The 16949-nt window shown below is 42.1% G+C and overlaps 1 protein-coding gene across 17 annotated transcripts in view; it reads left to right on the top strand.

Annotated features, from left to right (window-relative positions):
• The window catches only part of Ryr2 (ryanodine receptor 2, cardiac), a 553847-nt gene that overhangs the window by 506402 nt on the left and 30496 nt on the right, over window positions 1-16949 (top strand). For 15 of the 17 annotated variants that reach the window (XM_017315461.2, XM_017315452.2, XM_011244296.2 and 12 more), the window contains 9 exons: window positions 1934-2038; window positions 3392-3473; window positions 4565-5862; window positions 7387-7451; window positions 9172-9319; window positions 12316-12402; window positions 13107-13328; window positions 15006-15136; window positions 16366-16408. In XM_017315461.2, coding sequence (XP_017170950.1) covers window positions 1934-2038; window positions 3392-3473; window positions 4565-5862; window positions 7387-7451; window positions 9172-9319; window positions 12316-12402; window positions 13107-13328; window positions 15006-15136; window positions 16366-16408 — 2181 coding nt within the window. The remainder of the gene's footprint in view (window positions 1-1933; window positions 2039-3391; window positions 3474-4564; window positions 5863-7386; window positions 7452-9171; window positions 9320-12315; window positions 12403-13106; window positions 13329-15005; window positions 15137-16365; window positions 16409-16949) is intronic. The other 2 variants (XM_017315447.2, XM_017315446.2) reach the window with 2 other exon arrangements.

The raw sequence follows: 16949 nt of genomic DNA, 5'->3' as shown, positions 1-16949 counted from the left end.
CCCTGTCTTCAGTACCAGGGAGTCAAAATGGTCTACAAAGAGTAACCGATCAGCATCAGGGTAAAGGGTCGGACTTAGGTTTGATTTTTGTGTCAGGATCCTGATGAGGAAGCACTTTCCTGATCTTGCCAAGGGGACAAGATCTCAGAATTAAAGCCATTTTCTTTTCAGTTGATTTGAAGGTCAGGGTAACAGCTTCGCTTTTGACTTTGTAACCTGGAACCTTATCACGAATGGCTCAATTTTGATTTTCAGCAGGTTTTAGTCCAAAATAATGGGTTGCTACAATATTCATTTGGTAAGGTAATAGTGCATGTTCAGCCTTAGGCTTGCCACTGTTGCATTATCAGGACTGCTCCACAAGTCCTAGTTTGCCCAGTGTGATGCAAAACTCTTACTCCAATTTAGAACCTTAAATATGTCCCAGAGGAAATTGTCACTAAACAAAGGCCAAGCTGATTTTCTGCTGTTCACCTGTAATCTCGGGATCTTTTCTCTCTGATTCCTGCACCAGGTGTTAGTGCGTTGCAGATGCACTTCAGTAGCAACAAAATGCCACAGATTATTGTTTTGAGGGCAGATTTTACCACAGCCTTGTACCTTGTCGCGAGGCGATCTCTCTTGTCTTCATTTCTGTGTAAAGTACTCCAGTCTAGCTTGCCTGCAAAGCGCCTTACAATCCTGCCTCTGCCTCCATTTACAGGACTAAGATTGCACATGGACCCTCTGAATCTGGCTTTTCTTTTAAATGGAGCTCACAGGGTTTGAACTCATCTCATCAGTCACACGCAGTCCTTTCTATCCATTGAACCATTTCCCTCCCCCATGTTAAAATTTGAGTTTAACAATCACTGAATTTTATTTATAAGAATTACTTGAGAGTTCAAAAGTTACCTATTTATAAATCAGGCCGAGCCAGCCTGCAGATGAGTCAGTGCTCCCTCAAGTGGGCAGGGTGGGAGAACTTTTATCCTGTGTTTCTGGGAGTATTTTAAATAATGTGTCTAGTATGTAGTATATATTTAAGGAACTACTTTTTATGTATGTTAATATATGATTGGCTGAATAATAAGGCTTCTAATTAGAGGTTGCTTTGCTTGTTTGTCCCTGACTATTGAGCTCATGTTATAAAGATATAGCTCGGTTTGTGTTCTGCAGGAGACCGAAGCCTAGAGCTCTTTCAGCCAATAGCTTTCCAAAAATATATATGTATATATGTTATAAATATATATATAATAACAGATTCAGTTCCTTTGAATTTAGGATTTATGAGATTAATGATAAATATTAATTTAAAAATTGTCAGTGGCTACACTGTTTGCTAAATAATTATACAACAAAACATGAGAGTTGTTTCCTCTGTGAATATTGTATCTACATTACTTAGTTAGGAATAAGAGAAAATCTTCTTTTCCTCCTAAGCATATTTTCATATTTTTTGTTGATGGTTGTCTTTGTTTTCTGGAAGGGTCTCATGTAGTGCAGACTGCAGACTGGTCTCGAGCTACTAAGTAGCCAGAGATGACCTTGAACACCTCTCTCTTGTTGGTTTCACAGGTCTTTGCCACCACACTAGTTTAACACAAGATAGTAACTATCAATTTGACTGAATAACCAACCGTCAGTACCCTCCTCTTTTCCTCTAAATAGAAGAAATGATAAGTATCCCCAGTGTGTTAGTATTCATACAGAAACAAACTGTCAAAATCCCTGAGACATTTTTAGGTACATTTAACTAGGTAATTGCAGGTTGGACACCAACTGTTGAGGGCACCTTATCCCTACCACATTTCTCGTATTTTATGCCTTATCTTCATAGATGAGGACCTGTAATGAAATGTGTGAACAGAGAGTAGGATTTCTTTATTCCCTAAAGTTTCCTTGGGCCAATAAATGATCCTAAATGATCATTGTCTCTCTGTTCATGCTGCAGGGCCCTTGTACTGGAAATCAGCAGAGCCTGGCACACAGCAGGCTGTGGGATGCTGTTGTGGGCTTCCTTCATGTATTTGCACACATGCAAATGAAGCTGTCTCAGGTAAGTCAGTGCCTTTAACTGAGTGGGTACAACATGGACTAGAGCCACCAACTATACTTGCTTCCTTAAGTTTGATATTATCTCTTTATATCTCTCCCCTAAGGGTCTTTTAATCTATATCAAATACTTCATTTTAAAATTTTAATTTATTTTGTAATAAAATCATTTTATTTTTATTGAACTCATAAATAACATATCATATAGCTAGTTAAGGTAAATGCTTTTTTAAAAAAAACGTGTGTGTGTGTGTGTGTGTGTGTGTGTGTGTGTGTTGGGTATGTGCGTGTAACTGCAGGTACCCATAAGGTCCAGAAGAAAGCCATTGGCTCCCGACTCATTCTCTGTTCTTTGTTCACTGGGGATTTTCTTCCCTCTTGTGGATACTGAAAAGGGATTTGAAACTTGTAATAAATTTGTTAAGGAGTGGAAGTTTTTACAGAGTCACACACAAGCAAAAAATGAAAGGGGGAAGTTCTTACAGGGTCACACAGAAGCAAAGATGACATTCGAGCTACCAGGAAAGCAACTTTCTGAAAGTCAAAGAGAAGACAGTGGTTATAAAGATTAAAAAAAAGAAACATGTTTTGATGTAAATTTGCAAAGTCTGTTAGAAATAACTTTTTGCTTCCTTACTTTGAATTCCCATTTCAAATTAAAGATGCATGAATAGAAAAAAATAATCTCATCCTGGTACCCTCTCTGATGCAAGGCATTTTGCTGGTATCTAATGGTCTGACACACCTTTGGTAATGGGTGCCCAGCACATGATAGAAAAAATGCAAGTGTTAGGGTCAGAAGAGAGGTGTCTAAGAGGATGAAGGCACTAGCTGCCAAGCCTGGGGGCCAAGTTTGGTCCCCAGGACACACATGGTGGAAGGAGAGAGTCACTACCTGAAAACTGTCCTACGGCCTCTACATGCTTACAGTGGGATATGAGCATGCCCACATGCACACATGTACACACTTTATAAATATATACATATAAAAAAGAGTAAGAAGAAAGAAGTCAGAGTGAAGAAAAATTATTGCCTTTTCAAGTGAAAATGTGTCCAATATCTGCACAGCTGAATCTTGTCCGGCCTTAGCATGATTCCCAGGACTTGGATTCTTCTACACACCTGTTGGGCACATGTTCTTGCAGGTACTTCAGCATACACACATCAAAGTGAGCAGTGAAGTTCGTTACTTCATCAACAATTTATTTTCAGTAAGCCATGTGTTTATATTTGACATTCTATAGTTCTACAGTGCCTTAAAGGGCTTAGTGTCTTCAGCCAGAAAGTTCTCTGTGAGACTGATGTGATCTTGCCACATTCTCTTCCCCTTCTCTCAAATGCAATCCATTGTTTCTAGGATTCCAGCCAGATTGAGCTCTTAAAAGAACTTATGGATCTCCAGAAGGACATGGTGGTCATGCTGCTGTCTATGCTAGAAGGTAAGACCTGAAATGTGCACTTACTTTCAAGTTCTCTTTTATTCTTTTCAGACAAATTTGTGCTCTTATTTGGTATCATCATGTAGCGAGACCTCATACCAGGAAGCAGTGTCCAGCAGCTCCCATGCATTGCTGGGTGCCTTAGTTTCTTTTCTTCTTGCTATGATATCATTTCCTGATAAAAGCTACTTAGTGGAGAAATGGTTATTTCTGTGGCACATTGTATCCTGGGGAAGGAATTAAGGTGGAAGGGGCTTGAAGCAGCTGGTTGGTTGCCTCCACAACAAGAGAGCAGATTGCAATAAACACATGCCTGCTAGTGCTCAGCTCTTTTCTCCAGGACCATCTGCCCAGAGGATAGTCCTACCCACAAGTAAGATGGGTCTTCTAACACCAGTCATTGTAATTTACAAAGATAATTTCCCTCAGGCATTCCTGAAGCCTACCTCAGGCTCTTCACCACATGTGTCTACTACATAAACATGTTTCAGAAACATCTGTGGCATCTTGCCAATTATCTACCTGTTTGGGGGTTCATAGAACTCCATGTTCTAGGAAGACAGTCTTCTGTGGGATTTCTATTTATAAAATAACCCCATTTTTCTGAAGCTTATGGGTAATCTCTTCATTTCTAACTCCAAACTCTGGACCATGAGGAGATACAGGATCATGGTTTCCATTCTAAAACAGTGATGGAGGGAGGGAGGGAAAGAGAAATGGAGAGAGCAAGGGAGAAGAAGGAAAAAAAAAGGAGAACTGGGAGGGGTACTCAAGCTGTCAGTTGCAGCAAGAAGTACCCTTATCTGATAAACCATCTCACAGGCCCAGAAATATGATTTTATGTATGGAACCTAATTACTTTGTAATCAAGGCTCTTCCAGTGTTTCTTTAATCACCTTTTGAGATGTTAGATTAGAAATAATTATCCATCGGTTCTTGAGGCCTCATAGACTGGGAGGAAATTTAAATAAGTGACTTGGGTTCATGTTTAATCCCAGTTCTGCATGATGGCTTATTGATTGATTGATTGTAGATACCAGCTTTGTCAAAAGTGCTCATTTTGAAAACATCTACAAATGCCTTTCCTCCAGGTAATGTGGTGAACGGAACAATAGGCAAACAGATGGTGGACATGCTTGTGGAGTCGTCCAACAACGTGGAGATGATCCTCAAGTTCTTTGACATGTTTCTGAAGCTGAAGGACTTAACATCCTCTGACACATTCAAAGAGTATGACCCTGATGGCAAAGGGGTCATTTCCAAGAGAGACTTCCACAAAGCCATGGAGAGCCACAAGCACTACACCCAGTCAGAGACTGAGTTCCTGCTGTCCTGTGCAGAGACAGATGAAAACGAGACACTTGACTATGAAGAGTTTGTCAAGAGGTTCCATGAGCCTGCCAAGGACATCGGCTTCAACGTGGCTGTTCTGCTGACCAACCTCTCAGAGCACATGCCCAATGACACGAGGCTGCAGACCTTCTTGGAGTTGGCAGAGAGTGTCCTCAACTACTTCCAACCTTTCCTGGGTCGCATTGAGATCATGGGCAGTGCCAAGCGCATCGAAAGGGTCTATTTTGAGATCAGCGAATCCAGCCGAACCCAGTGGGAGAAACCCCAGGTTAAGGAGTCCAAGAGGCAGTTCATATTCGATGTGGTCAATGAGGGCGGGGAGAAGGAGAAGATGGAGCTCTTTGTGAACTTCTGTGAGGACACCATCTTTGAGATGCAGTTGGCAGCTCAGATCTCAGAGTCTGATCTGAATGAGAGGTTGGCTAATAAAGAAGAGAGTGAGAAGGAGAGGCCAGAGGAGCAGGCCCCACGAATGGGCTTCTTCTCCCTCCTCACCATCCAGTCAGCCCTGTTTGCTCTCAGGTACAATGTCCTAACCCTCGTGAGGATGCTCAGCCTGAAGAGCCTGAAGAAGCAGATGAAGAGGATGAAGAAGATGACAGTGAAGGACATGGTCTTGGCCTTCTTCTCATCCTACTGGAGTGTGTTTGTCACCCTCTTGCACTTCGTGGCCAGTGTCTGCAGGGGCTTCTTTCGCATTGTCTCCAGCCTGTTGCTGGGGGGCAGCCTGGTGGAAGGTGCTAAGAAAATCAAAGTGGCAGAACTTCTAGCTAACATGCCAGACCCCACTCAGGATGAGGTGCGAGGAGATGAGGAGGAGGGAGAGAGGAAGCCTTTAGAGTCAGCCCTGCCCTCTGAAGACCTGACAGACTTGAAGGAACTGACAGAGGAGAGTGATCTTCTTTCTGACATATTCGGCTTGGATCTGAAGAGAGAAGGAGGGCAGTACAAACTAATTCCTCACAACCCAAATGCCGGCCTCAGTGACCTCATGACCAACCCTGTCCCTGTCCCTGAGGTACAAGAAAAGTTTCAGGTACTTTAAGTCATCATTAGTAATGCCATCAGGCCCTCTCCCTCTCCCTCTTCTCCCTCTCCCTCTCCCTCTCCCTCTCCCCCTCCCCCCTCTCTCCCCCTGTTAGCACCCCATGTGCTTGGACACATGTGCTCTGCCTCCTCTCTCTTATTCTTATACACACCACACATCTCTCTCTCTCTCTCTCTCTCTCTCTCTCTTGAATTTCTGAAAAAAAAAGACCTTTGGAAGGCAAAACTAGATCCATAAGGAACGAATATGAATTGTTATGTGAAAATGTATCATCTTTCCCTCCCCTCATCCTCATGCTTGTTTTTCCAAGTGTCTGAGAACACTGAGGGAATGAGATAGTCAGAGCCAAAAGGTTTGTCCATGGGTGTAGGTCCATGTGCTGATACAATGCAAACACCAGTGGCTAGATGGTGATAACAAGAGATAAGACTTAAATTGCCCTCAAAAGATGAAGAAGATTTGGCCCAGTGGATAAGATAAAGAAGGTAGTTTCTGAAATGAGAAAAGCCGGTGGACAGGAGCCTAGAGAGCTCTTAATTCAATGCTTTTGGAGAGGAAGGTGTGCATAAAAGGTGAGAGACAGGAGGATGCACGTTCATGGAGACTCTATCTCAGTACAGCCAAAAGGGCTCCTATGTGGGCTCTGGGATATGAATTGGCAGGTGGCTACACAGCTCCCAAAAGGCACTCAGTGGTAATTTGTGACCCTACTTAGAGAGCTGAGAAGATCTCTGCTGCTAAAGTCCTTGCTTCCTGTCCTGGTTACCATTTTTTGTCCAATTGGCACAAGCTGGAATCATTTGAGAAGAGAAACTCTCATTTGAGAAAAAAAGTCCACCATAAGGCTGGCCTGGGGACAAGTGTGTTAGGCATTCCCTAAATTAATGATTGACGTGGGAGGGTCCAACCCACTGTGGGTAGTGCCTAATCTGGGCAGATAGTCTTGGCTTATATAAGAAAGCAGGCCGAGAAAACTATGAAGATGAAGCTGGGAAGCAATTTTGTACCTGCTTCTGCTTCAGTTCCTGCCTCCAGGTTTCTGTCCTGACTTCCCCCAGTGATGGACTGTAAACTGTGGTATGACGGGAACCCTTTCCTCGACAGATACTTTCACTTGTGGGGTTTTATCTCAACAATAGAAATCTATTTATGACCCTTTGCAAGCATGAGGACTGGAGTTCAATCCAAGGAGCCCACATTTTCAAAAGAAAAAGTCAAATATAATAGCACAGGGGCTCATAATCTCAGCTCAGGGGCGGCAAAGGCAGGCAAGGCCCCTGAGTTCGCTAGCTAGCAAGACTCGTCTAATTTAGAAATCTCAGGCCTGTCTTAAAAAGCCAAGGTGTGTGTCTTCTGTAGAACAATGACTTAGGTTGTCCTCTGATCTCCATACGCATGGCCACGCATGCACATACCTTGCTGCAGAGACAAGAACACTTGCACCATATACAAGCACCTGCAATAATAATGAAATATTCTTGTTTATTTTTGTTTCCTGTTGAAATGTTCAAGGAGCAGAAGGCGAAAGAGGAAAAGGAAGAAAAGGAAGAAACCAAGTCGGAACCAGAGAAAGCTGAGTATGTAGCACCACAGGCTTTCTTCCATGTCTGGGAGCCTCCTGGAGGAGGACATACCTGGTGTTGTGGAGCCCGGTTATAAACGCAGATGTAGGCAATGAGGAGCAGAGCATGAAACAAGGGAAATGCCCAAATCTTTTTCCACCATGGCTTTATATCAGGAATAGAAAACCCTTGTCTCACCCCGAAGATATGTAATCTCATTTATCCAGCTAGAAAAGGTTAAGAAAAACTGAAAAGTGTAGGTTCCTGTCTTATCCCAGTTCTCAGAACAGGTACCAGGACCTACATGGTAGAAGAAGATAACCAACTCTCACCTCAGCTTGTCCTCTGACTCCCACGCATGTGCAAGTGCACACACAACATAAGTAAGTAACTCTAATCCTTAAAAATGTACTAAACTTCTAATTCCATTGTTATCTGAAATCAATAAAGCAGTAAGATTATATTGATATTAAAATTAATGTATTTTCCTTAATAAAATTAAGTGAATGTGTATCAGTTTATTAGCATATCAATGTCCTTTATATGTGGAAAAAAAAAAAACCCAAACGTATAGGACTTTGATTTTAAGTCTCAGTGGTTAGAGACTGTTAAAATTTGAATTAAGGGCCAGCAATCTGGCTTAGCAAGTAAAGGACTTGCTACCAAACATGAGGTACTGAGTTCAATTCCTAGAAGGTGAGAATCAACTCCTACATGTTGCCCTTCACTGGTGAACTATGGCATCTGACCCTGCATATGACATCTGACCCTACCACACATGGCATGCCTCCCCACACATACACAATAAAGGCATGTCACCTCCCACACAAAAGTGACATGCCCTGTCTCTTCCCCCAAACAAATGGCATTCCCCACCCCCACAAATAGCACACACAAAACAATCACCTCTAGGCCTTTGAGAGGCTGGGGCAGGAAGACTACACATTCAAGGATGGCTTGGGTTATACAGAGGAAGTTCAAGGCCAGCTTGGGCAGCTTACTGAAACCCTGTCCCAATTAAATGGTAAAAAGAGGCCTGAGATGTCACTTCAGGGCAGATCACTTGCCTGGCATGTGTGAGGCCTTCCTTTCTTCCACAATAAGAAGAAAGCAAGATGTGTTGAAAGAGGGTGGGGGAGGCAGGAGAATCAAACGTCTTACTACATAAATAAAGAGAATCTGCTCAAATATGGGCACAGAAAGCTTTCTAGCCTGAAAAAAAAAATGCCATTTTGATTCAAATTCCACAGAATTATTCATCTGTGGTGAGGGCAGGAAATCCTTTTCCTCAATCTAAAACCCAGAATGCAATGATTCTTTGGGGTTGAACTTAGTTTGAGAGCTACAGGGATGGTCCAGTTCCTAAAGTGTTAGCCACATAAATGTATAACCCACATACAAGGTTGGACGTGATGGCCTGCTCTTATAATCCCAGTACTGGGGAGGTAGAGATGGGCAAACCCTGAGGAGTTGCTGGCCAGACAGCCTAGCCTAACAGGCGAAACAGTCCTAGACTAGCTCACAAATCACGGTGAGTAGTACCTGAGGAAGAAGGATCCTCGGGGTTGTTTTTTGATTCCCACATGTATATGCACATACACACACATGCTTACACATATCTGTACATACATATAGAACTTAGTTTCTAAATGGCTATTGGGATTTATTTGCTCACTTTGTAGCTGTGTGGTTCTTCAGGTCTTCTATATGGTTTATGATTCCTTTGCTTTCATAGAGGGGAGGATGGAGAAAAAGAAGAAAAAGCCAAAGATGAGAAGAGCAAACAGAAGTTGAGGCAGCTTCATACACATCGCTATGGGGAGCCGGAAGTGCCTGAGTCAGCATTCTGGAAGAAAATCATAGCCTACCAACAGAAGCTGCTGGTGAGACTTTTGGTATTGATTGGTTGTCCCTGGCTATGGGTAGCAGCTGATCCCAGAGAATCCTCCTACCACCCACATCTGAGAGTACACAGCCCCTCATGTGTAAAGAGTAGAATGTCTGAGTGTTAATAGCACACATTCTTCTGTGTGTTTTGACCTATCTAGATTATTTACAATCTCAAATGCAGTATGAATGTTGTGGAAACGTATAATATAGTGAATCATTTAGGGAATAATGGTAAGAGAAAAAAGTCTATATCCATTTAGGACAAAATGTTGTCTAAGTATTTTCTCTTTGCAACTGATTTGACCTATAAAGGCTCAAGTTGTTTGACCTACGAGAGCTAAGCAGATGTTCATCTACTCATTTTAGTGTATTTGGATTTTTGAAACAGTTGATCTTTATTTTATATGTACATGTGAATGTTTCCATGCGTTGATGTATTCCATGAGTATGCAAGTGCCTGAGGGGGCCAGAAGAGGGCATCTGATACCCTGGATCTGAAGTTACAGACATTTGTGAGCTATCATGTGGGTGCTGGGAACCAAACCTAGGTCCCCTGCACTGGCAGCCAGTGCTCTTAATTTTTGAGCCATCTTTACAACCCAGTGTATTTGTGTTTTAAAGCAAATGTCTTTTTCTCAAGCTACTGCTCCTTCTACAATATTTATACTGCCTGATACTCTGTGGCCTCTACACACCTTCACATGGTCTGATGCCCCCAAGGCCTCTATATGTGTTACTGTCTTGACATCCCTCAACTGAATAACCACAGTAGTCCATAGTCTTCCAACATATACTTTAGAACCCATCAGGCATATTTTCAAGGCTCTGTAATAGTTGACCATAAACTAGGCATAGCCTCCTTGGTCCATGGAATTTATAGTTCAGCCCAGAACCAAATGAGTCTATCATCCCACCTTTTATTTAAAAGAAATATGTATAAATGTATAGAAGTAAAACATAAATATATTTTATAAGTATAAACCTAATGAGTCAGCTTTTCAGTGACGATAATTCAAAAATTTTCTTTAGAGACAAGTAAAAGAAAGTGAAATGAGAAAAAGAAGATAGTTCTTCATAGGGTTTTCTAGGAGTATTTCCAAATCTTGTGTTTTCTCTATATTGTTTGAGTCCATTGAACATAACGTTTTCTGAGACAACTCTGTGTAACTGTTAATTTGATATGCATCAGTGGTTGCTATAGCAGCAGGCATCTCTTTGTAGATGCTTTGGAGGTTGGGTAGGCTCTTCAGTAACCTCTAGCAGCTCTGTGGTTCCCAAGAGCCTGTCTCTGTAGTTGCTTAAGGAAAGCAACTGAGGCTGTCCTTTCTTTTCTGCCTCTCCGTTCCTATGTTTCCCAATTTTATGTAACTCTTCCACCGCTCTCCATATTTTTGTAGCTTAGGCATTGGCTTGCCAGTTTGCATTCATCAGACCAATGATGGCCATGATGCTTGCCCCCTGCCCATAGATCTCTCTTTTCCATGTCTTTGTGACAGTCCCATACAAAAGCCATAGTTAGATAACTCCATCTCTGTGACCTATTTTGTTACTTTCTAGGAGATAATACCAATATAATTGGCCCAATTTGAGTATGTCATTCAGTCCTAGTACATCTAGGTGTGGCAGTAAAGCCAGCATTCACTGTAGGGCGGAGACCCCAAAGAGGGGGTGAGTCCACGGAGAGATTAGTGAGAGGCATTGCTATGGTTAGGCATTATCAGGCTAAAGCTCAGTTCATGTTATAACAAACAGTAGCTTCCAATGTAGCCTCTTCCCTTACATCCTCTTCTGCTGAGTTGCTTTGGCTTCTTCTGATTCAATGTGCCATACTAACCAGTCACTTAGTACTGATCTTTGAGCCCTTTCTCTCTTACTTCTAGCATAGAACAGAAAACAAACAGCAACCCTCAGTTCTTCTTTCAAAGTTCCTCAAAGGTCTACCTAGTTCCATGTCCACAGCTACAATGGAAGCAAACCCGCTGACAACATCACCTCTTTTTGTGGCCATGCCTACTAACCTGTTTTCTTTATTTCTTCAATAGCATCTTATCCACTCTAGAGTAAAACAGCAATTATAACAGTGGCAGCATACAAAGTATCATATATTACTACTAGTAGCATATTAAAATGAATAACGGATTTCTCGTATATTCTCAATAATTCTCGTAGCAAGTATAAGAGGCTGGTTCTGTTGTTATGTTCACACTACAGAAGAGACAAGATATGTTCTAGGAAGAATTAGGTCATTCATCCACATTTTGAATCCAGGAAATGCGAGGACAGACTTCACATCTGTAAAGTGTAGTCTTGGGGGTCGTAAGTGGATTTAGAGATCATTGAATCAGTTTACTGTAATGGACAACTCAAATCTTTATCAGGGGCCTTTAAAACTCAGCTCCTGCACACACACACACACACACACACACACACATACACACACATCCCATTATTCTTTATTAATACTTCTGGAGGCTAGATGAGGGCATCAGATCCCCCTAAGTTAGAGTTATAGGTAGTTGTGAACTTCTGTGTGTGCTGGAAACTGAACCCAGATCTTCTGCAAGAACAGCACATGTGCTTAACCCTCTCTATAGCCCCACTCTTACTTCAGGGCCCCGTTGGCACTATCCATGTCTCTAAAACACCTTCCCCCTGTGTTGGCTCAGGTAGCTCCCTTGCCATCCCCAGGCCTGTGCTCCAGCTCACCTCCTGACATAAGCCTTTCCTAACCACCTATTCCAAATTATCATCTCACTCCCTAAACCCTCACCTATGTATCAATATGCCTTTTAGAGTCCTTGAATGATATGTAAAGGTGTGGTTATTGTTAGTTCTCACTTTGTCCTTTGCTGTGTGTCTCTAGCACCAAGACCACAATAGGCTCTCAATCTGTATAGTCTGGAGTAAATGAATGAATGCCTTGTTTAAAACGTTTGCCCATCTCCGATCTCTTACCTAGTGGCCTATTCTTAATTCTTTCTCTCTTCAGAACTATTTTGCTCGCAACTTTTACAACATGAGAATGCTGGCCTTGTTTGTTGCCTTCGCCATCAATTTCATCCTGCTCTTCTACAAGGTATGTACGTGTGTTTTGGTGAGTTAAAGACCGTTCTGAATGTGAAAAGTGACTGATGCCAATGGATAGATTCCCCATGAACTGCGATTCATATTACTACACCAATTCTAAACTGCATCTTAACCAAGAGACAGGCCAAAGCCCAGGCCTCCTGCAGATGCCCCAGAAGACGGTGCCTGCACTCCTGGCAAGTGAGGGGGAGGAACATCAGCTGGCCAGGACTGAGAGGGTCGAGTGTTACAGAGGGTTCACCCCAGTGTTCCTAGGACGATTCAGTTGAATTTCTTACTTGTTATGATTTACGATGACTGGATGAGACAGACCCTTTCTCACATGACATTATATGGATAACTGAGAAGAAAAGTATCTAGTACTTTCTGTACAATTTGGGATCCTTATAACTTTTTGTTGGATTAGCATGAACTTTAAAAAGATTAACTGTGTGTGTGAGGCAGCAAGTGCTTTTTCTGACTAAGTTCTCTCTCAGCAACCCCCAGCCCCAGCATAAACTTTAGACACATACTTATTACATGAGTTTTCTGTTGGAAAAGCTGTCTCTTTACGATTTCCTCATAGTCTTTCCATGATACCATTATGTACTGGCTTCATACCCAACTGTCTGCAGATATCATGTTTTCATTTCTTTCTGTTTATGACGACGTGGCATGCAGAGAACTGACTGTATTTTAAATGGTTTGAATCAGGTCTCCACTTCTTCTGTGGTTGAAGGAAAGGAGCTGCCTACCCGAACCTCCAGCGATACTGCTAAAGTGACCAACAGCCTAGACAGCAGCCCCCACAGGATCATTGCGGTTCACTATGTCCTGGAGGAGAGCAGCGGCTACATGGAACCCACCCTGCGCATCTTAGCCATCCTCCACACCATCATCTCCTTCTTTTGCATCATCGGATACTACTGCTTGAAAGTAAGTCCCCAGGTATCTGTGTGTGTAGAGTGCCTGTCTGTACTGTGGACTTCTGGGGATTCTGGTGCTGAGGGGGGATTTCCAAGTGTGGCATTTTATTTAGGATGCTCTAGGGATCCACACCTCTGGGGCAGAAGGGGTAAGCAGGTTGGAGTAAGGGACAATAATGGGCTAAGGGCAGGAGAGTAAAATGTGGTCATAGGCTTCCATTTCTGAAGCTAGGATGAGAGAGCCTGACCTCTCTGAGTTTCTACTGATCAGTCATTGATTTCAGGTACGCTTTTGCCTACTAATAACTATTTATACAGTCAACCTTTTCAAGTACAACTTGACCACACAAACGTGAGCCACCTTCCCTACCACCCACAGACTCTCACAGTTAAATACTTGTCAGGCACAAGTGTTCTGTTGTTAGGTACAGATCTTTCAACATCCATGACAGAAGATGCACACTTCCTGCTGTTTCATCCAGAAAATAAGTTGCTTTTATCCCCTTGTCCCTGCCCAGTAGATGGGAGGTAACAGTGAGCCTTGGTGAGTAGAATTTGAGATAGTAATATTGTCTCTCTGAGTGCTCAGGATATCCTCACCTGTGCAAATATATCTATTTTTTATTTCACTGCCCTGTGCCTCTGGCTATTAAGTCTCATAAGATAGATGAAAAGTCAGGGCTTGGAATAAAAGACTAGTGTGTGAAATACAGGAACTTCTACCTCTTGTCCCCCTCTTCTCATGGATTAATATTCCTGGGTACTTCCTTAGTGTCAGTATCTCCTGTGCTCACATAGATGCTGTCCACATGAAAAGAGAGTCATCAGCAGATGACAGAGACATCTTGTTTTATTCACCAAGAATTTTGCCAATTGTCTTAGTCAGGGTTTCTATTCCTGCACAAAACACTGTGACCAAGAAGCAAGTTGGGGAGGAAAGGGTTTATTCAGCTTATACTTCCACATTGCTGTTTATCACCAAAGGAAGTCAGGACAGGAACTCACACAGGGCAGGAAGCAGGAGGCAGGAGCTGATGCAGAGGCCATGGAGGGATGTTACTTACTAGCTGGGTCAACTTGCTTTCTTATAGAACCCAGGACTACTAGCCCAGGGACCACATTGGGTCCTCCCACCCTTGATCACTAATTGAGAAAATGCCTTGCCGTTGAATCTCATGGAGGCATTTCCTCAAGGGTGGCTCCTTTCTCTGATAGCTCCAGCTTGTATCAAGTTGACACACACACAAAAAAAAACAGCCAGTATACCAATGTTAAAACTTTAATTTACCTCCATATAATATATTCATGCTGTTATTAAAGAGATTAAAAAACATGCATTCAGAGATGTAAGATTTTCTTCACGTCTGTTCATAATATATTTAAATACATTGAATATTTTGTAATTGCCTGTCTGTTTTAGTATTTAGAATGCTTCCATTAATCTCATCATACATTAAGCCTCATGTCTTTAAAACATGCATGTGCATGTGTGCTGCTTTCCCCCAAACCTTCTAGATGCTTCTTTCTGCCTGAGTGTAGTTGATTGATTTTTTTATTCAAGTTTTTGCCTGCCTGCAAGTTTATGGAGAAAGAAATCTTTCCAAGAGCTGTTTTGTAAAGATGGTGTCTGTGAGACCTGTCAGGTCAGCTAACCGAGTGTCGCATGCCGGTTCCTCCCCCCTTGCAGGTCCCCTTGGTTATTTTTAAGCGAGAGAAGGAAGTGGCACGGAAGTTGGAGTTTGACGGACTTTATATAACAGAGCAGCCATCGGAAGATGATATCAAAGGCCAGTGGGACAGACTTGTGATCAACACACAGTGAGTGTGGGGTTATGAGAAGCATTTCTGAGCTCAGGGGTTTCAAGATGTTTAAATAAATTCTCTGCTAGATCTTCTGAAGGTTTGTTAAAAGTTCAGTCCAAGTGAATAACAGTTACATATTCAGCCAAGAAAATCAAAAGACTAAGAACTCCGAGAAGCCTAATGGATGCTGCAGTTTCTGTGCTCTGGTCTGGCTCTCCTAAGCAAAAAGTGCTTGGAGGCCATTTCCACAGTGCGGATGGGACTACATCAAGGGGGTGTTGGCACTATGCTCATGACCCACAGTCTCATCCAGATGCAGAGGAAATAGAAATTATCCATCAAGGAAAGCGGTATAGCATCAAAGGCAAACACTGAATTTGCACTGCTAATGTGCCTGAACTTCCAGCCTCACATGAACCTAGCAAATGTTACAATGTGATGTCACTTGTAAGAGGACAAACAAACCCTTTACAACAAACTAACCCAGGAATCATTTAGTCTGCAGGGGGGTCAAGATAAGGACAAGCAAACCAGCCGCTGTGTCACATATCAATCCACCTTAACTTATAACTTCTACAGAAGCAGTGACTGACAGTATATTTTTGAGTGCTTATACTTGACAAGAATCAGATATGCTGAGCTTGCTTACTCTTTTTTACTTTTTTTTTTTTTTTTTTATCACACTGAGGATTGAACCCAAGGCCTCGCCCATGCTCTGTAAATATTCTGCTGCTGTTATGTCCCCAGCCCTGGAATTGCTGAATCTTAAAAGTTACCATTTCTAGTAGGCTCCGAGTTTTCCAGTGGGAATAAGACTCTAACTTCATAGCAAAACAGTGATAGGTTTCTAGCCCATTTGTTCTTTTTTGGTGTGGGGGGCTTGAACCTAGGGCCTTGAGCATGTTAGACAAGCACTCTGCACGTCAGCCACCACCCAAGCCACAGTTCCTAAACATTCTAATTTTAAGAATGATTATGTAAACATATCATCACATATCCTTTTAATGTGATTTTCCTATTTGTATGTTTATATGCTATTATTTAAAATGATATTTAGTACACTTATGGTATAGAAAAAATAGGAACAGAGTAGTTATGTGATTCATTGTACTACTAGTAGATTGCAGGATATCTGCATGTGTATTATTTTCAGTATTTTGTTCATTTCAAATTATATGCTATTTATCATTTAAAAAGTAATATCATTCTTACCTCTCTGCTTTTGTATCTTTTGAATCTTTTAGGTCATTTCCCAATAACTACTGGGATAAATTTGTGAAAAGAAAGGTAATATTTCTAAGCGGGAATATATTCCCAGCGTTTCTGAGGGTTTTTTGGTTTTGTTTTAAGGGTGCTTCGGACATTACTGTGATGGTTTTGGATGGAGAGTGTGGCTTGTGAGGTGTGTTCTGATTGCTCTCAGTTGTTATTTCCAGGTAGTGAAAGAATCAAATGGAGATTTTAAAAAGAGCATCCAAGAAATCCACACTCTTTTGCCCCCAAATCAACAGACCTTACTTCCCTTACCTGTCCTGTCCTGCCTTAGGGAACGGTGACAAGAATCAGTAAGAATTTGATACCAACTGGGTTGCCCGTGTTGGCTGTAGGCTGTGGGCTTTGTTTGTTTGTTCGTTCATTCGTTTGTTTTGTTTTCTGTCTTATAACTTTAAAGACCTTAAAAAAATATATCTGATTCTAATCGTACTGGAGGGTGGCGGGGAGAACAGAGTGGTGGCCTTGCTTTAGCCACAACCTTGGCTGCTGCTAAGCTCTGCTGTTGAGAGCCTCTGCTCAGCCCCTGTCCACCCTACTACACAGGGTCTGTGTG

The sequence above is a fragment of the Mus musculus genome, chromosome 13 (assembly GCF_000001635.26).
Source record: "Mus musculus strain C57BL/6J chromosome 13, GRCm38.p6 C57BL/6J".
Classification (NCBI taxonomy): Eukaryota; Metazoa; Chordata; class Mammalia; order Rodentia; family Muridae; genus Mus; species Mus musculus.
This window is presented reverse-complemented; position numbering and strand designations above follow the sequence as displayed.